This window comes from Microcebus murinus, chromosome 8, assembly GCF_040939455.1.
Source record: "Microcebus murinus isolate Inina chromosome 8, M.murinus_Inina_mat1.0, whole genome shotgun sequence".
Taxonomy (NCBI): Eukaryota; Metazoa; Chordata; class Mammalia; order Primates; family Cheirogaleidae; genus Microcebus; species Microcebus murinus.
In genome coordinates, this window is record NC_134111.1 from 18,705,183 (window position 1) to 18,726,863 (window position 21,681).

General features: G+C 37.1%; 1 protein-coding gene across 1 annotated transcript in view; it reads right to left on the reverse strand.

The window, feature by feature from the left end:
• Positions 1-21,681, reverse strand: part of ZRANB3 (zinc finger RANBP2-type containing 3) — a 242,291-nt gene that overhangs the window by 124,200 nt on the left and 96,410 nt on the right. The window contains exon 3 of the mRNA XM_020288513.2: positions 14,869-14,887. Coding sequence (XP_020144102.2) covers positions 14,869-14,887 — 19 coding nt within the window. The remainder of the gene's footprint in view (positions 1-14,868; positions 14,888-21,681) is intronic.

Sequence of the window (21,681 nt, forward strand, 5' to 3'; positions counted from 1 at the left end):
AAAAATATATGGAATGTTATAAAAATAAAATTTGCTGTTTAAATTGGCTTAGGTAATAAAGAACCAGGACTATTAAGGAAGAGAAAATCCCCATCAATTCTTTTAAAGTACTTGTTACTTAGAAATTAATTTTATATGTTTAGAGAATATTTCCAGAGATGAATTTTTGTCTAAAAAGCAACCTCTTCATATCAAGGTAGATTTTCCTGGGTCCAAACTATGTAGTTTTCTTTTCTAGGGTAGGATTTGTACAGGTATTAAACACACTAACAGAAAATTTTTCATACAATGAAATGTCACTATCAACTCCAGGGTTGTATTATACAGGGTAAAATATATTTGGTTTGTGACATTCTTATTGGATAGGGATGCCCCTTGTTTTCCCAATATAACTAAATATATCATTGCATAACTTTCTTGTTCTTTCTCTTCCTTTGTCTTCTAGTAGAATTAATAATGGCTTCAAATTTCTTAAATGAATCTATGTGGAGAATAGGCTAAAAAGTGTATAGTCCATCAATTATTACTTAAGGAATTCAATTTTAATCTATAAAAAGAAATGAGATATGTCAAAATTATGATAATGTCATCATATGCTAGCTACATTCCTCATTTATTATTAGGTCATTAAATGTGAAATGTCGGATTTTGAATCAAAAGTGTAGTTTATTATATCTCAAACAAGCAATCAAACTATAAGCCTAAACTATCGACACAGTTTTGACATCTTAATGGTAGCTTGTTATGCCAGCAGCAAAGAAGCCTGGAGAGTGAGTGGCAAGGAAATCATCAAAGGCATTTTCTACAGCTTGTTTAGAATTGAATATTTTTCGTTGTAAGAAGTGGTCCAAAGCCAGGAAGAAGTGGTAGTCAATTGGTGCAAGGTCTAGTGAATATGGTGGGTGACAGAGAGTTTCCAAGTTCAACCTCTGCAGTTGAACAGTGTCGTTTGTGTGACATGTGGTCAAGCATTGTCTTGCAATGGATTGCAATAGAGACAGGATTGGCTTGCCTCTATTGACCAATCTCAGCTGCTTAACTGCAAACACCCTCATCATTTCATCCAATTGGCTGCAGTAGACATCTGCTGTAAAGGATTGACCAGGTTTCACGAAGGTGTAGTGGACAATACCAGCACTACACCACCAAACAGACACTATTGGCTTTTTTGGATGAATATTTGGTTTCAGGACTCTGTTTTGGCACTTCATCTTTATCCAACCATTGTGCCAAATGCATGCAATTGTCAAAAAGAATCTATTTTTCACCATACTTAATAATACAGTATAGAAATGGTTTGCCCTTATGTTGTGACAGCAAAGAAAGGCAAGCTTCGAGACCATTTCTCTTCTGATGCTCATTTATAATTCATGTGGAACCCCATCTATCCAGCTTCATTACCTTGCTGATTTGTGTCAAATGGTCCAATATTTTTTGTGCAACCCATCTACTCCTGTAATAATATGAAATGAACAGACATCTAAGATGTTATATAATATTTTTAATCATTGTTTTTAATACCATATAACCTTACATGAAATAGATATTGAATGAATTAACCATTTTATATTAGATATTTCTGTTGACTATCATCTCTCTCTCTCTTATTTCAACATATTACAGTAATACAAATGTTTAGGTTACATATATTGCCTTTGCCCCACCCAAGTCAAGAAATGGTCCAATATTGTGGGAATAGTTACATCAAAGCTTACTGCTAATTCACGTGTAGGTTAAGATGGATTTGCTTCCACTACGGCTTTCAGCTAATCAAGATCCACCTTGGTCTCAAGTCACCCATGTGGTTCATTTTCAAGATTAAAATCACCAGAGTGGAATTTCTCAAATCATCGAGGACTGTGTGGCCATTAGCCACATCCTTCCCAAACACTGTGTTGATATTTCAACCTGTCTGTGTTGCATTGGTTCCACAATAGAACTCATAATCAAAAATAACATGAATTTTTGACTTATCCATAGTTTCAAAAAAATTGCTCTAAAAAAATTTTGAAAGATAATCACAAGCCAAACCATGCACTTGAAAGAGTGAGGAGGTACCCTCACAATAAAAATAAAACCATAAGTGTCTGAGTGAAATGTCAGAAATATCGACTGTCAAACAATCCTTGAGGGAATTGGCCATTTCATACTTAATGACCTAATATTGTCTATGTCAAAGTAAAAACTAGACTCTGGTTTTGTGGAACCAGTGGACTAGAGAAAATGAGATACATCTGAGCTTCAGAAAATTTAATGGAAATGTTATCTGAAAATATCTTCCTAGAAAATAAATTTCAAATTGGGCTAAGCTTTAAACTAAATGTTACTTACAAAGTATTAATAACTATAAACAATAAATAATAAAAGTTAATGTTTATAGGAAAGTGCATATGTTAAGACCTAATCTGGGCTTGATTTTATTTTACTGAGGTGACATTAAGAGTAGTGAAAATAGTTCATTAAACTCATACTTAACACTACGTCACAAACTAATAAATTACAGAAAATAGCAAAATATTATGAAAGTGTTTAAATAAAAAGGTAATAAAGGCTAGAATCAATGTCAGAATAAAAAAGTAGCTAACTTAATCTACGAATTAATGACATATTATAAAATAACCTAAAATATGGATTTCAAATAAAAATGTGTTGAAAAGTGACAGGAGAATCCAGCAGACAGCATTTATTCATTTACCTTTTTAATATCATTTATCTTTAATAAACTCAGGACCAATATATTTTTTAATTTTTTTATTTCCAAATATTAAGAGGACACAAATATTTTTGTATATAGACAGCTTTTAGAATGCTTTAGTCAGGGTTGTAAGTGTGCCCATAACATGAATAGTGTTCACTGCATCTGTTAGGAAGGTTTTTACCTCTGGCTTCCAGCCCCCTCACCCCTTCTTGAGTTCCACTGATTTTTCTTTCTTTCTGTTCAGCAACCAATATTAATAAAAACAGATAAAGAATCATTTTATTTTGCCTGGAAACTCACTTACGATAGAAAAGAAAAAGACTTTGGAGTTGCAAAAACGATTAAGGAGCAGATGCAAAACTTAAAACACCTTAAGATATTAAGTAAAAGGCCTAACTTGTCTCAGTATTTGATAACCTTGAGTAACAAAAAAGGTTAAACTATATTCAGTGTACAATGCTTAAAGAAGCAGAAATAAATATAAAACATTTGAAAAAAATCTCCCTTTCAAAATTGTTATGGTAAAAAATTTTGAATGCTTGGCTATCTTAAAAATTTTGACTCTCTAGAAATATCTTGTTTCTTAAATGTATAAAATTTCAAAGCAACAGTAAAACATTGCCCTTATTAAAAATATATTCTACTTTAACTTTCTAAAGTAACTTTAAAGAGGTTGAAAGGAATATGAGAAGATTAGAACTTGCAGAGAATGCCAAACTTCTGGATCAATGATGAGTAAAATTAGATAAAGGTTAAGAGCAACATACTTCACCTCACTGTACTTAAAACTTTTCAAAGCAATGTTATATAGAAACTTGACATTTGTGAAGCAGAGAAAGTAAGGACACTATAGCTGGCATAAAGTGGGGACCTCACAGTCCCCCATACTCCCAGTCTCAACCTCAGTCCTGTGACAGACAGCTCTATGAAATAGGGCCTGCAAACCATTGGGGGTGGTCTCATCAATAAACTCAATTTTCTTTTTCTTAGTACTGGTTTCCTACTTACTTCTTTTATAAGGCCCACCTCCAGTGTACCTCGTCCACAACTTAATCACCTCCTTCTGACCTAATCAAGCTGGAATTAATGGTTCCTTCCACAACAGTGCCATAGAATTTACATTGTAAACTTTACTCCTAACATTCCTAGTACCTACATTTTATAGATACCACACAGAGACATACACCTCCACCCCTTCTTACTTGATTAGAAAGAGGATGTGGCCGGGCGCATTGCTCAAGGTCAGGAGTTCGAAACCAGCCTGAGCAAGAGCGAGACCCCGTCTCTACTAAAAATAGAAAGAAATTAATTGGCCAACTAATATATAGAGAAAAAATTAGCCAGGCATGGTGGCACATGCCTATAGTCCCAGCTACTCAGGAGGTTGAGGCAGTAGGTTTGCTTGAGCTCGGGAGTTTGAGGTTGCTATGAGCTAGGCTGACGCCACGGCACTTACTCCAGCCTAGGCAACAAAGTGAGACTCTGTCGAAAGAAAGAAGAGGGGAGGGGAGGGGAGGGGAGGGGAGGGGGGAGGAGGAGAGGAGAGGAGAGGAGAGGAGAGGAGAGGAGAGGAGAGGAGAGGAGAGGAGAGGAGAGGAGAGGAGAGGAGAGGAGAGGAGAGGAGAGGAGAGGAGAGGAGAGGAGAGGAGAGGAGAGGAGAAAGAAAGAGGATGTGTTTTTTAATTCATATTCCTAAGAACTTCTCAAATAGAAGACTCAATAGTATTTATTTGTTGAATATAGGAGTAAAAGGTAGATTAATGAATGGACAACGGAAAAATTGGCTTTAACATGTTTTAATATAAATAAATAAGGCCTGTATTGATAGCATTCCCTAGCTACTCTCTATAAAAAGTCTGCAGTCTTTATGTATAATCACAATTATACAGCTGTGGAAAGGGGCCAATACAGCTTTCTACATTTTTATGTTTTGTGGAAATTTAAGCCCATTACTCAAAAAGGAAAAGCAGACTATGGGATGATATTTAATTTTAACCACTTCTCCCATTTTAAAACAATTTCTATTCATTAAGGACATCCCATTTAATAAAAACTGGTGAGGCAGGAATGTTTGCAACATCCTCCTTACAATGCACTCAAAAGTGTTAACGTATAATAACAGTGGTTAGGGTGAGATAACGCTATTAGTGCTTTGTGCCTTTCAAATGCTTATGTGAATTGTAAAGATGATAGTCTAGGGAGGATGCTTTGTGTCTGACTCTATCTGGGTAGGGTTCAACTCACCATCACTGCCACCTCCGCTTTTCACTTTGAATTTTGTCCAGGGCTATGAGAGAACATTGCAATAACCTAGCTGTGCAAAACAGCAGGAGCCCTGAACAAAATTACATTAGCCTCCAAAGAAATCAGGGAAGATTCCTTTAAAATTGAAAATGCAATCAATTGCATTTGTACTTTGCTAGTGTTCAAGATAAAAATTTTCAGACTGAGGGATGACTTGAACTTACTTAGGAAACAAGGAAGACACTATACCAGACATTTCAATACAGTTTTTTAAAAGATTTCTGTCATGAACTGAATGGCTTTTGTCCTCCCCAAATTCATGTTAAAATCCTAACCCCCAATGTGATAGTATTAGGAGGTAGAGGATTTAGGAGGTGATTAGGTAATGGGGGTGGGGCCCTCATGAATGGGATTAGTGTCCTTTTCAAAGAGAACTCAAAGAACTTTCTTATCCTGTCTGCCATGTGAGGACACCTCAAAAAGATGGCTGTTTATGAAGCAGGAAGTGGCCCGCATAAGACACTGAATTTGCCAGTGCCTTGATCTTAGATTTCCCATCCTCCAGAACTGTAAGAAATAAATGTTTATTGTTTAAGCTACCCAGTCTACAGTATTTTTGTGATAGCAACGTGAGAGGACTAAGACAATCCCAAACCCCAGAACCCACTTCAAGGAATCTTTTTTCCATTACCTTCATGCTTAGAATAATTGGAGGTGAGTGGTAATAGGCATGGACCTGATTTAAAGCACTGGTGACTGATAGGCAAGTCTAAGTGAAGAGATCTTTCTTGACTAGCTCAAATAGTCTTTAAGTCAACAACAACAATAAATTAATAAGACAAAAGGAGTTCTCTTTTTTTCCATTCATTCATTCATTCATTCATTCAGGGGCATTAAGTGGAAATCTACTCCTCCACTCTCAGACACTATACTAGGGATACATGGTTCCAGCTCTAGGAGTTCCAATCTGTGTAGACAACCAGACAAGTACAGTAGAACATGATTCAAACTACAGCAGAAGTGAGAGCACAGAGGTGCCAAAAGGAAACCAGGGATGGCGATACAGAAGTAGTGAAAGCTGAAAAAGGTTGTGAATCATGACCTTTTAGATGGACTTGAGGAAAGGATGGGATACAGAAGGAATGGAATTCCTCAGAAAAAGAAATACATAGAAATTACAAAGCATAAAAAGTCACAATGTTTGAAAACAGAAAAAAAAGAAAGAAAACTATTATATTGGGTATCTGAGATATATTCCTCCTGTGCTTTACATAAGTAATCTCATGGGAAAAGTATTATTATTGCCTACTTTAAACACAAGATAACTGAGGCTCAGAGAGATTATTAATAATTAACTTGTCTAATTTGATGTTGTAAGTAATTGGTAGATGTTACAATAAATAAAGAGATGGAAGTTTCACAAGAAATTCTATCAGAAAATAGCAGAAGAAGAAAATGGAAGAAACAGGCAATGGCCAGCTTGTGAAGTATTTTACACTATAGGCGACAGGGAGAAATGTAGATTTTAGGAATATATTAATAATTCTAGTGGCAGCATGTAGTGGCTATTTCCTTTTGATTCAGTTCTGGCCCTTGGAAAACAGAGGGAACACTCCCTAACTCATTCTATGAAGCCAGCATTACCCTAACACCAAAATCAGACAAAGACATTATAAAAAAGAAAACAACAAACCAATCTCTCATGAATATAGATACAAAAAAATCCTTAACAGGATATTGGCACATTTAATTCAACAATGTACTAAAAGAACTATACACCACAACCATGTGGGATTTATTCTATGTATGCAGGCTGGTTCAGCATTTGAATGTAAATCAATATGATCCACCACATGAACAGATTAAAGAAGAAAAAAGTCATATGAACATATCACTTGATGAAGAAAAAGCATTTGATAAAATCTAATATTCATTCATAATCAAAACTCTCAGAGAACTAGGAATAGAGGAAAAGTTTCTCAGTTTGACAAAGAGCATCTATAAAAAACCTACAATAAACATCATACTTAATGGTAAGAAACTAAATGCCTTTCCCCCAAGTCTGGGAACAAGGCAAAGATGTCCTCTTTCACTACTACTCTGTAACACTGTACTGGAAGATCTGGATAGTACAATAAGATGACAACAACAACAACAACAACAAAAGGAAATAAAAGGTACACAGATTATGGAGGAAGAAATAAAACTATTTCTATTCACAGATGACATGATTGCCTATGTAGATAATCCCCATGTAGATAATCCCAAGAATCTACAGAAAAACTCCTGGAACCAATAAGTGAATATAGCAAGGTCACAGAATACAAAGTTAATAATATATGAAACTTAATTCCTTTCTTATATAGTAGGTATAATTTAAATTTGAAAATTAAAAAAAAATTATAATAGCATCCTCCTAAATGAAATACATATAACTCTAACAATATATATTCAAGACATGTATGAGGAAAACTATTGTTAAAAAAAAACACCAAAGAAATTCTAAATAAATGGAGAGACATTCAGTACTCATGGACCACTTTGATGAAGGAGGAAAGGTAATCCAGTGGAAAAAGGATAATATTTTCAACAAATGGTGCTCGAATAATGGACATATACCTGCAAAAAATTTATCTAGACATGGACCTTTACACTTTCACAAATATTAACTCAAAATGGACTATAGACCTAAATGTAAAATGCATAACATAAAACTCTTACAAGATAACATAGGAGAAAATCTAGGTAACCTAGGGTTTGACAATAAGACACAAGACCAAAAGGACAATCAATGAAAGAAAAAAAATTAATAAGCTGAACTTCATTAAAATGAAAACATATGCTCTGTGAAAGACACTGTTAAAAGAATGAAAAGATAAGCCACAGACTGGGAGAAAATATCTGCAAAACACGTATCTAATAAAGGATTTGTACCTAAAACATACAAAGAACTCTTAAAACTCAACAATAAAAAAGAAACAAAACAACTCAATTAATAATAAATGGGCAGGCCAGGTGTGGTGGCTCACACCTATAGTCCCAACACTCTGGGGAGCTGAGGCAGGAGGACTGCTTGAGGCCAGGAGTTCAAGATCAGTCTGGGTAAAATAGTGAGACCCCACCTCTACAAAAAAAAAATTTTTTTTTTTTGAGACAGAGTCTCACTTTGTTGCCCAGGCTAGAGTGAGTGCCATGGCTTCAGCCTAGCTCACAGCAACCTCAAACTCCTGGGACCAAGCAATCCTGCTGCCTCAGCCTCCCGAGTAGCTGGGACTACAGGCATGTGCCACCATGCCCGGCTAAGTTTTTTTCTATATATATTAGTTGGCCAATTAATTTCTTTCTATTTATAGTAGAAATGGGGTCTCGCTCTTGCTCAGGCTGGTTTTGAACTCCCGACCTCGAGCAATCCGCCAACCTCGGCCTCCCAGAGTGCTAGGATTACAGGCGTGAGCCAATTAGTTAGGCATGGTGGTACATGCCTGTAGTCTTAACTACTTAGGAGGCTGAGGCAGGAGGATCGTTTGAGCCCAGGAGTTCAAGGCTGCAGTGAGCTGTGATTGTACCACTGCACTCCAGTCTGGGCAAGAGAGTGAGAGAGACCCTGTCTCTTAAAAAAAAAGGCAAAAGATCTGAACAGAGACCTTACCAAAGAAGATATACAGATGGTGGATAAACATATGAAAGGATGCTCTAACATCACATGTTAATAGAGAATTGCAAATTAAAACAAGTTACCACTACACACCCATTAGAATGGCTGAAAGAAAATGACAATACTGTTAGTGATGATGTGTAACAAAAGGAATTGTCATTCATTGCTAGTGGGAATGCAAGACAGTACAGACAATATTAAAGACAGTTTGATAGTTTCTGACAAAAATAAATATAGTCTTAACATATGTTATGAGTTGAATTGGGTAACCCCCTCCCCCCAAAATATATTAAACTTCTAAACTACTTCAGGATATGTATGACCTTATTTGGAAATAAGTTCATTGCAGATGTAAATAGTTAAGATTAGGTCATACTAGAGTAGGGTGAACCCTTAATCCAATCTGACTAGTATCCTCATAAGAGATATAGACAAACAGACAGGGAGAATGCCATGTGAAGATGGAGGCAGAAAAATGAAGTGATGTATCTGCAAGCCAAAGAATGCCAAGGATTGCTGGTGTTTACTGAAAACTAGGAGAGACACATGGAACAGATTATTTCTCAGAGACCTCAGAAGAAACTGCTGATACCTATTTCAGACTTCTAGCCTCCAGCTATGAGAGGAAATATTTCTATTATTTTATGCCACTCAGTTTGGGGTGCTTTCTTACGGCAGCCCTAGGAAACTAATACACTATACAATTCAGCAATTATATTCCTAGATATTTACCCAACTGATTTGAAAACTTACTCTCATGTAGGTTTTTGTGTGGATGTACAGCCTTTTTGTCAAAAACTGAAAGCAACCAAAGATGTCCCTTCATCTTGGTGAATGGAAAAACAAATTGTGGTACATCCATATAATGAAATATTATTCAGTGCTAAAAAGAAAAAGCTATCAAGCTACAAAAAGACATGGAAGGATCTTAAATGTATATTACTAAGTGAATAAAACCAGTCTGGAAAAGCTATATAATATATAATACTAATTATATGACATTCTGGAAAGGTAAAACTATAAAGTCATTAAACAAATCAGTGGTTTCCAGGGGTTTAGGCCTGGTGGAAATGGAGTAAGTGAAGCACAGGGGATTGTGTGGGGCAGTGAAACTATTTATTCTGTAGTGTAATGGTGAATACAAAACATTAAACATTTGTGAAAATCCACAGAACGTTATAGCACAAAGAGTAAACTTGAATGCAAATATTTAAGAAATAATTTAGAAGATCAGGCAATCCCAGGATGGAATGCAGAATGTGACAAAAGAATGTAAAAGTATCGTAAATGTGAAATACCTTCACTGAAGGAAATTGAGGAAGAAGGTGCTGACCAGAGTAATTTGAAAATGAATGGAATGGAATCTGTAAGAATAAAGTCAAAAGGAACTATACATAAGCACTGTACTCTAGTCAATAAAGTTCTTCCCACAAGGTTAAATAAATACATATAAAGCATTAGAACAGAACCTGACAAATGAGAGTTAAGTGTTACCTAATTAATCAGTTTATTCAGTTATTCATTCATTCAGCAAACATGGACGAACAACAAAGAAGGGTTATGAATCAGAAATAGTAAGAGCTCAAAGGAGAGAATGTTAAATTCAAATAGGACACGGTAAAAGAAAACTAGGAACTATAGAAGGAAATGAAATAAAAATTGCAATCTTAGCTCACTTTGCCAAACAAAGGTAAGTTTACATAAAAGGAAAACTAAAATTCTTTATCTCTAGTTTAAGTTCTTAGTCCTCAAACCTATGAAGTTAATGTTATATCACCATCTTAATTTTTTTTTTTTTTTTTTGAGACAGAGTCTCACTCTGTTGCCTGGGCTAGAGTGCCATGGCATCAGCCTAGCTCACAGCAACTTCAAACTCCGGGGCTCAAGTAATCCTCCTGCCTCAGCCTCCCAAGTAGCTGGCACTACAGGCATACGCCACCATGCCTGGCTAATTTTTTGTATATATTTTTAGTTGGCCAATTAATTTCTTTCTATATTTAGTAGAGACGGGGTCTGGCTCTTGCTCAGGCTGGTTTCGAACTCCTGATCTTGAGTGATCTGCCCACCTTGACCTCCCAGAGTGCTTGGATTACAGGTGTGAGCCACCACGCCCAGCCCACCATCTCAATTTTAAGGTCTTCCCAGCAGAAATAACCTTCCAAGGGGTTCTTCAGTGTTTCCAGATACCTGAAGATTTCTGACTGTAAAGAAACAGATAGAACTTTTCAAACCTGACTTGAGCTTACAGAAATAACTTTTACCAGCACTGAACAGATCCTATAGCTTCTCTTCTCCAAATTCCTCTTCCAGAGAAGGACCTTGACTAAAAGAAAAGCTTCCATAATGGTGAGTATAGGGCCTCTGTTCCAAATATTTACCTACTATTAATAATTTGTTACAAAATAGCCACCAAGTAAGCCAAGCCGAGAATTATCTCAGTCTTGACAAAAGGTTATCTTTGTTTTTGAAAAAGGGAAGCAATCCTTCATTTGGTGTACCACCTTCCCCACCATTTCCCCCCCCCCAAATAACAGGAAATAAACTGAAAAAAGCATTATGTGTGTGTGGCGAGGGTGGTTGGCAGGGCTAAATCGCAAAATTAATGAAAAGCGTTACATAAGAGGAAAACAAGAATCTTCTGACTTTGATGATAGATACTATAGAAAAGACAAAATCCATGTACTGACAAAATTTTGTCTATTATGACACAAAATTAGGCTATTCATGTAAATTTGGGGTGTTAATCCCATCTTCTTAAGTAAAAACTAACATAAAAATTCTCTAAATACTAAGTTTCTAGAAAGAATAATAGCCCTAAAATGCTTGACAAAGAAAATAAAAAGTACCTGGTTGATGTCAATATGAAACTATTTTTCATGTTTAAAATATCTTTTTATGAATAAACATTTTCAATAATTCTCAAACAAAGAACAGAACAAGAACAGTACTTCAAAATAATTATTAAAAAACCAGGCCGGGCGCGGTGGCTCACGCCTGTAATCCTAGCTCTCTGGGAGGCCGAGGCGGGCGGATTGCTCAAGGTCAGGAGTTCAAAACCAGCCTGAGCAAGAGCGAGACCCCGTCTCTACTATAAATAGAAAGAAATTAATTGGCCAACTGATATGTATATAAAAAAATTAGCCGGGCATGGTGGCGCATGCCTGTAGTCCCAGCTACTCGGGAGGCTGAGGCAGAAGGATCTCTCGAGCCCAGGAGTTTGAGGTTGCTGTGAGCTAGGCTGACGCCACGGCACTCATTCTAGCCTGGACAACAAAGTGAGACTCTGTCTCAAAAAAAAAAAAAAAAAAAAACAAAAACCATATAAAATATAATAGTGCAAGATTCTGACTACAGACAGTAGTCTGAATTCCATTTATTATGGAATACAACTAGTTCACAGAAGTTTCTGTATATTCACTACATAGTCCTTGAAACAATACTTAATTGAGTTACACAAACAGAAGGAAAAAAAGAAGTAATTAGAACAGGTTAAGCTAGGTTTGCAAAGTTCATTTTATTAAAAGTTGCAGCTTTGTTATCTGAAATATAGCTCTATAATTCAGATATACGATGGTCACACAATTAAACAGAACTTAAATCATCATTGCAATTTTAAGTTAATGACTATCTTATATACAGTAGATGGGTTATATAGTTCTACAAAGATTGAATACATTAGAAAAATATAATAATGGAAAAATAATAAAAGAAGGGGGAGTAATATCAGTGAAGCAAGTCATTTGTTTTTAAAGCTAGGGAGAAAAGATCACAGCAGACAGCTAAATTACACAATACTCCAAGTGGGTATTCAAGTGTTTAAAAAAAAAGCAGGTTCAATAACACAGATGCAAAATTGCTCTCCTAAGGCTTTTAGCTATTTGGTGAGTCAAATAGTCATCACATCAAAATATATTTTTTAATTCAAAAATCAAAAAGTGGTTAACCTTCAAGTTATAAATTGTACTCCGTTCTCCAACTTCACTACCATTTTGTGATAAGAGTAAGAGAAGGAGAACAGTATTAGGAAATAGAATGAAGGTCAAACCAGAGTTCATGTAATTTACATATATACAAGTTCTTTTTACTTCAGCACTTTTAATTTACTAGCTTTCTTCCACATCAGTTCTGTAAGATTCTATAAAAACAGAATTTCAACTCCACTACTAAAGAGAATATTAGTGGTTGTGAGCTGTAATCTTAGACTTGTATGTCATTTTGTTTACTTCTATAGCCTGTTTTTTTGTATTCATGTGTAAAGCTGAGGATTATTTTTCTTAACTAACATTATTAATAGAATTTAACATCATAAACTCTGTCAAGTCAACTAGGTATAAATGAATGAGTCTTCAAAATGCTGGTGAAAAGAGAGAAGTAATTATGGCAGACATGAAAGTGGAAGATTTTTTTAAGTATTGAGGAAATATTAGATCTTTAAAATTTATTAAAATTAAAAAATAAGAATAGTCTTGAAATAAGATGATAAATTATTCAACATGTGAAAAGTGCTATGAATCTGGGGGATGGAAATGATGGAGACTCAGACTTGTGGGGGGAGGGGGGAAATGGGCATTTATTGAAACCTTAAAATCTGTACCCCCATAATATGCCGAAAAAAAAAAATTGAAAAAAAAAAAATAGAGGACAGCAATATAAAAAAAAATGCTATGAAATTATAAATAATAAGAGATTGGTATAATGAAAAGACTTATAGTGGCTAAGGGTTCATCATGAACTTTGCACACTCGGTAATTGAGAAGATAGGAGTTTTCTGGAGAACATAAGAGTTACGCAGGGTTAAAGTGCTGATCAAATGTTTATCTCAATCCATGGATGATTCCATAGATTTAAAACCCATTCAAATCTCTACATCATCATAGTGAGGACAAAGGTACCCATGGTACACTAAGGCTGCTAAGACTTTCCCCAAGACCTATTGTGGAGATCATAAAGGATGGTGTTATCTTTTATAACACAATTTCTGCTGACATAAAAGTGGTCTGTTTTGAAAAAAATTTATATACACATAAATATATCATATATATATGCTATACATATATGTAACAAGAAATGGTTATGTCTTGTTTTACAGTTCTGAAGAATGAATTCATATTTCCATCTGGTGAAAACATATTGAGGGACTAAAATCACAAGCCTCTTTCAGTCATTTTGGACTCTCAAATTAATTTATGAAAAGCCTTTTAGAACTCATCCTGTTCTAAAAGATAAATTAGTATTAACTGTTTCCCAAATGTCTATATCCTGTTTCTCCAATAATATTGCTCAAGTTCTACATAGGCAATGACTATGTTTCTAACTATAATATCTACTCTAAATAAATGCCTACTGAATGAATAGTCAAAAGGAGAAACTTAGGTAATGATAAATCGGCATGAACTGAGAAATCCTATATCAACATTTTTGTATAGCATTCATTAATACTCTATTCATTTTTTCCTAAAAAGGAGACGGTGGAGATAAGAGATTGGTGGGAGTCTAAATGCAACTAAAACTAAAAAACACTTAATTGGGAGTTTTTTAATGGAAATTTCACTTTTACTTTTTAAAAATTCAGTTTCCATTTCCTTCATTTCTAATATATTTTGAAAATATACTTTTTCTAATATGCTTTGCTGTTATTCTTAAAGGCATCATGAAAAACAGCAATATTTCTCAAACTGCTATTAAAATTATTTATTGATCAAATACTTCTCTGACAATGTATATAAAGAGAATCATAGTTCATGTAACAAGAGCTTCCATGTCAATAAGAAAATATGATTATGGATATATATATATAAGTACATGCCACTTAAATGTATCAAATTGTTTAGTGATAATAAAATACCATTTTACTACTATGTTCCATACTCATAGAAAATAGTTAATGATAACCTTTAGAGCAAAATCTTAAAAGTTTAGCTTTTAAACAAGTAGTATTATGTAGAAAAAGAGTTCAGCTTTTAGAGGGGCTGCATTTCAAAACATACGCTTGCATCTTAGGCAACAATATAAAATTTTGGATCACTAATGTTAATATTAACATATGTTCCAGATGCATGTTTCGCAAACACACATACACACACACACACACACACACACACTCGTTCTCATTCTCTTTCCGTCTCTCTCACCACCCCCACCTCTCTCTCTCCCTCTCCCCATATATAAACATATAGTCATATGGAAAGACAGAGAGTGCATGGAAAATAATAGACACTAAAAACAAGTTGTATAATTTTATAAAAGACATAAATACCATGAAAACACTTACTTCATCAGCCACCATACACCTGAAAAAAATAAAAACAAAACCAAATTAATTTCTTAATTATCAAAGTCAACCACTTTAAAACTTCTGATTAAGTAGCTTGCCACAAAATAGTTCACAAATGCTAAAGTACTAAGCCAGAGAGAGGTATTTATAAGTGTGCATAAGAACATGGGCCAGTGTTGATTTTATACAGCTCTCTGGATGCCAAAGGCATATGGCTATGTGGGAGTGTTAGAGCTTCAGCTTCCCACAGCCTACCCATAAAGACAGCTATAATGACCCTTCAAAAATGTAAGCAAAATGGCAAGTGATTATACCAATAACTTCCCTCCTAATCCTTAAACCCTAAGATTGGTCTTCCCTAGAAATTAGAAGAATGTTGCATTAAAGTATAGGAAAATTAAGTGTCAACCACATATTAGCATAACTTAAACATGTAACTATATATCCTATAGTATATATGCTAAGCCTATTTTCAAGCTAAGATTTGATTTCTATTATTTTGCTAAACTTTCTCTTCTCTATTGTTTCCAATTAATCTATGGAAGTAAATTCTATCCAGTGAAAATCAAGAAGAATAGAGGGCGTAAACTGAAATCCTAAGTAGAAGAAAAAGCAAAGGGAAAGACTAGCAGACATGGTCAGGATCACCAGGGTCCCTCTGAGACAGCAAGTACATCATACAGGAAAAACCAATCTTTTAACTGAGAAGATTTCCAGGCAATCCAAAAATGTACTAGAATACTATAAAAATGGGCAACGAATAAAGTCTTTATTTCTATTTTCTTCTTCGCTTTATTCTCAATGGTCTTGACATACAATTTTACAAGATTTCTTTTTACATAAAATATAAATTAAAAATTTGGAGTAAATATATTATCAAGGAATAAGTTAAAGGTAAAATGGAATTTAGCTCTACAAAAGAAAAAGATACCAGCTTACATAATAAATAGCTTTACAGAAAAAATAAATTACAAATAATTTAATTGAAACCTAAAATATGTAAGAGTAAAAAATTTATTACATTCTTTGAAAAATTAGTTGAGAAAGTAGAAAACCAAAAAGCAATACTTGGAAAAACATCACTTTTCCCCAGGAAGATTCATGTATATACCTACTTTTTCATTTTAAAATCCAAGTCAAATTTGGTAACAATGTCACTTGAAGTTATATTACTGTTCTAAGTGCTGGGGATGTAACAGTAAATTAAAAAGTCCTTTCCGGGAGCAAGATGGCGGACGAATAACACCGCCAGACAGAGGGTCTCTGCAGAAAAGACAGATTCTAGCAGAAATTAGAGGAAAGAAGCAAGAAGGCGAGCATACAGCGGACAAGGGCCGGGAGAAGGGGTACCTGAGACCCCGGGAGACTCCACGGGAGGAGGCTGCGGAGGAGAACTGGAGGCTGAGACCACTGGAGCAGCCCGGAGACCAGCCGCAAGGGTAGGTGGATTTGCTGTTTCCCCTCCCCTGCATTTGGGACTGCTGGTGGGCTCCCCAGCGGGTGGAGAGACCTGCGGAAACCAGCCCAGAGACCGCCACCGCCAGCCAGTGGTGAGCCTGTAGCAGACGTGGCACCAGGTGCCCAACTTCCTCCGGGCACCTCCGAGTGCACAGACCCGAGCCGCGCAGCAGGCGCCATATTGCCTCCTCCTCCTCCCCTCCGCTGACCCTACCCGCCGCTGCCCAGAGAGACAATACAGCCACCAGCCGGAGGCACCTCCAGGGAACGGGACCTTCCCGTTTGGGACCCTACAGCTGACTCAGGGGAACTCAGACTGTGAGCTCCCTACCCGCCCGTCCTCCCAGGTGCTGCTGGCACGGCATTCCCAGGAGAATGGTGCCGACTCAGAGGCTGAGAGACATAGACCAAGCTTGGGCTCCCTGTGCGTGAATTGGGACCGGAAATCCTCTCCCTGGTGGGGATACAGTTTGAACTCTGGGACCCAGAGGTCGGACCTGCAGACCAGATTCTCTGCACCGAGGGCTAGCATTGCCCGGGGCACAGAAGGGTTATACCTGAACAGCCTACTGAGGTGTGTGTGCCTCCAGGGGCGGATCAGCATCCTAGAGGGCAACCCTCCTCCCAGGAGGAGGCCATGCGCCCAACCCAGGTGGCGTTCCTGTGCAGGGAACCTCCCCGCTGACATCACAGTCCTGGGAGGCCTGGTGGCTTGTGGTCTGGCCTGCTGGCAGAGGCCCAGGAGTAGCTGCGGACTTGGGGAGGGTGGAAAGAAGCGAGGCCCACTCCAGACTGCGGGTCTCAGACAGCCCCACCCCCACACCCAGACTTTCAGACAGCCCCACCCCCACACCCAGACTTTCTGGCTGAGCGGGACCATTCCAGCCCCGCCCTGACAGCTTTCCCTGGAAGCAGAGAACAGAACTTTGATCCCGGCTAACAGCCTGAGGGCAGGCTTACCCAACCCAGCTCCACCCAGAACAAGAGCTGATAACAGGACACAAAATCAACAGCATAGCCTGTTCCTCCAAGCAAACGCCACCTACTGACAGGGACGGCATCTTGCACAGCCTTTCCACGGCATCCACTGACTCACTATACAGGGAGTGGTCCAATTTCACCCACAGACACCACCTAACGCCTCAGAAACTAAACAAGGTGTGTGAATACCCAAACAATAACTTAAGGAAAGAAACAACAACTGATCGACATGGGAAGAAATCAGCAAAAGAACTCAGGAAATATGAAGAACCAAACGGAAAACACACCCCGAAAGAGGAGCACCAGCCCCCTAGAAACGGACACTAACCAAAATCAGGCAACCAATATGACAGAAGAGAAATTGCGTATGTGGATCATAAGAACACTCACCCAGCTGCAACAACAACTCAATAACCAACATAAAGAAACCACAAAAACCCTCCGGGATATGGAAAAGAAATAGACACAATGAAGAAAAGTGTAACCAAACTCCTGGAAATGAAGAATCAATTCAAGGAACTACAAAATACAGTGGAAAGTCTCAAGAACAGGGTAGATGAAACAGAAGAAAGAATCTCAGAGCTTGAAGATAACACCCTCCAATTAAATAAATCAGTCACAGAAATAGAGCAGAGAAACAAGAGAAAAGAGCAAAGCCTACAAGAGCTGTGGGATTATGTGAAGAAAACTAATGTGAGGGTCATAGGCTTACCAGAAGGGGAAGAAGACAACACTCAAGGGTTGGACAAGCTGTTTGAAGATATAATAGAAGAAAATTTCCCAGGCCTTGCTCAAAATCTTGATATACAAGTTCAAGAAGCTCAGAGGACCCCTGGGAGATTCAATGCAAACAGGAAGACGTCACAACATGCAGTCATCAGACTGACCAAAGTATCAACTAAAGAGGCTCTTCTAAGAGCTGTAAGACAAAAGAAGCAAGTAACATACAAGGGAAAGCCAATTCGAATAACACTAGACTTCTCTAATGAGACTTTACAAGCAAGGAGAGACTGGGGCCCCATTCTCACTCTTTTGAAACAAAACAATGCCCAGCCTAGAATATTATTCCCTGCAAAACTAAGCTTCGTATATGAAGGAGAAATAAAAACATTCTCAGACAAGCAAAGGCTCAGAGAATTCACCAAGACAAGACCAGCCCTACAAGAAGTACTTAAAACAGCGTTACGCACGGAACATCATAATAATAACCCACGAATATAAAAACAACCAAAACCCAAAGATATTAAAGGCCAGATATTACAATGGCTCAAGACAGAAATCATAGCAACAACATCCAACCCAACAGAATGATCAGTAATCTACCTTACCTATCAGTTCTCTCAATAAATGTGAGTGGCTTAAACTCTCCACTCAAGAGACATAGGCTGGCTGAATGGATAAGAAAATACAGGCCAAGTATATGCTGTCTTCAGGAAACACATCTAACCTGCAAGGATGCATATAGACTAAAAATAAAAGGGTGGAGATCAATATTCCAAGCAAATAGAAGCCAAAAGAAGGCTGGTGTGGCAGTTCTAATTTCAGACGATTTAGTTTTTAAACCAACAAAAGTAGTAAAAGACAAAGAGGGTCATTATATAATGGTGAAGGGCACAGTCCAACAAGAAGAGATAACAATTTTAAATAGATATGCACCCAACTTAGGTGCACCCAGATTCATAAAGCAAACCTTACTGGAGCTAAGCAAATGGATTAATAGCAACTCCATAATCGCCGGAGATTTCAAGACCCCACTGACGGCACGAGACAGATCCTCCAAACAGAAAATTAATAAAGAAATAATGAACTTAAACAAAACTCTAGAACAATTGGGTCTGACAGACATCTACAGAACATTCTACCCAAAATCCACTGAATATACGTTCTTCTCATCAGCTCACGGGACATTCTCTAAGATTGACCATATCCTAGGACACAAAGAAAATCTCAAGAAATTTAAAAAAATAGAAATCATACCATGTATCTTCTCAGATCACAGTGGAATAAAACTAGAAATCAACCCTAACAGAAACTCACATTTCTACACAAAAACGTGGAAATTAAACAACCTCCTACTAAGTGATTACTTCATAAATGAAGAAATCAAGACGGAAATAAAAAAGTTCTATGAAGAAAACGACAATGGAGAGACAAGTTATCAACTCCTCTGGGACACAGCTAAAGCAGTTCTGAGAGGAAAGTTTATCTCCATAAATGCCTATAACCAAAAGACAAGAAGATTACAAAGAGACAATCTAATGAAACGACTCAAAGAGCTGGAAAAAGAAGAACAGACCAACCCCAAACCCAGCAGAAGAAGTGAAATCAACAAGATCAAATGAGACCTAAACGAAATTGAAAACAGGGAAGCTATTTAGGAGATTAATAAAACAAAAAGTTGGTTCTTTGAAAAAATAAACAAAATTGACACACCATTGGCTAAGCTAACGAAAAGCAGAAAAGAGAAATCTCTAATAAGCTCCATCAGGAATAAAAAAGGAGATATCACAACTGATCCCAAAGAGATACAAGATACAATTTATGAATACTACAAAAATCTTTATGCACACAAACTGGAAAATGTGGAGGAAATGGACTAATTTCTGGAAACACACAGCCTCCCTAGGCTCAACCAGGAAGAAATAGATTCCCCGAACAGACCAATCTCAACAGCTGAAATAGAAACAGCAATTAAAAATCTCCCTAGGCCGGGCGCTGTGGCTCACGCCTGTAATCCTAGCTCTTGGGAGGCCGAGGCGGGCGGATTGCTCGAGGTCAGGAGTTCAAAACCAGCCTGAGCGAGACCCCGTCTCTACTATAAATAGAAAGAAATTAATTGGCCAACTGATATATATATATAAAATTGGCCGGGCATGGTGGCGCATGCCTGTAGTCCCAGCTACCCGGGAGGCTGAGGCAGAAGGATCACTCGAGCCCAGGAGTTTGAGGTTGCTGTGAGCTAGGCTGACGCCACGGCACTCACTCTAGCCCGGGCAACAAAGCGAGACTCTGTCTCAAAAAAAAAAAAAATCTCCCTAAAAAGAAAAGTCCCGGTCCAGATGGCTTCACACCCAAATTTTACCACACTTACAAAGAAGAACTAGTACCTATCTTGCAGAAACTATTCCACAACATGGAGAAGAACGGAAACCTCCCCGACACCTTTTATGAAGCGAATATTACTCTGATACCAAAACCAGGAAAGGATGCAACAAAAAAAGAAAACTACAGACCAATATCCCTAATGAATATAGATGCAAAAATTCTCAACAAAATCTTAGCTAACCGAATCCAGACACTTATCAAAAAAATAATCCACCACGACCAAGTGGGCTTCATCCCAGGGATGCAGGGATGGTTCAACATATGTAAATCTATAAATGCAATTCACCACATAAACAGAAGCAAAAACAAAGACCACATGATTCTTTCAATAGATGCAGAAAAAGCTTTTGACAAAATTCAACACCCTTTCATGATAAGAACACTTAAGAAAATAGGCATAGAAGGGACATACCTAAAAATGATACAAGCCATATATGACAGACCTATAGCCAACATCATACTGAATGGGGAAAAATTGAAATCATTCCCACTTAGAACTGGAACCAGACAAGGCTGCCCACTATCTCCACTTCTGCTCAACATAGTGCTGGAAGTCTTGGCTACAGCAATCAAACAGGAAAATGGAATCAAAAGTATCCAAATAGGGGCAGAAGAGATCAAACTTTCACTGTTTGCTGATGATATGATATTGTATCTAGAAAACCCCAAAGATTCAACCAAGAAACTCCTGGAACTGATCAATGAATTTAGTAAAGTCTCAGGATACAAAATCAATACACAGAAATCAGAGGCATTCATATACGCCAACAACAATCTAATTGAGAACCAAATCAAAGACTCAATTCCCTTCACAATAGCAACAAAGAAATTAAAGTACCTAGGAATATACTTAACCAATGACGTAAAAGACCTCTACAGGGAGAACTATGAAACACTGAGGAAGGAAATAGCAGAGGATGTAAACAGATGGAAATCCATACCATGCTCGTGGATCGGCAGACTCAATATCATCAAAATGTCTATACTACCCAAACTGATCTACAGATTCAATGCAATATCTATTAAAATCCCATCAGCATTCTTCACAGATATAGAAAAAATAATTTTACGCTTCGTATGGAACCAAAGAAGACCCCGAATATCAAGAGCAATTCTAGGCAACAAAAACAAAATGGGAGGCATTAATATGCCAGATATCAAACTATACTACAAAGCTGTAGTAATTAAATCAATATGGTATTGGCACAAAAATAGGAATATTGACCAGTGGAACAGATGTGAGAATCCTGATATAAAACCATCCTC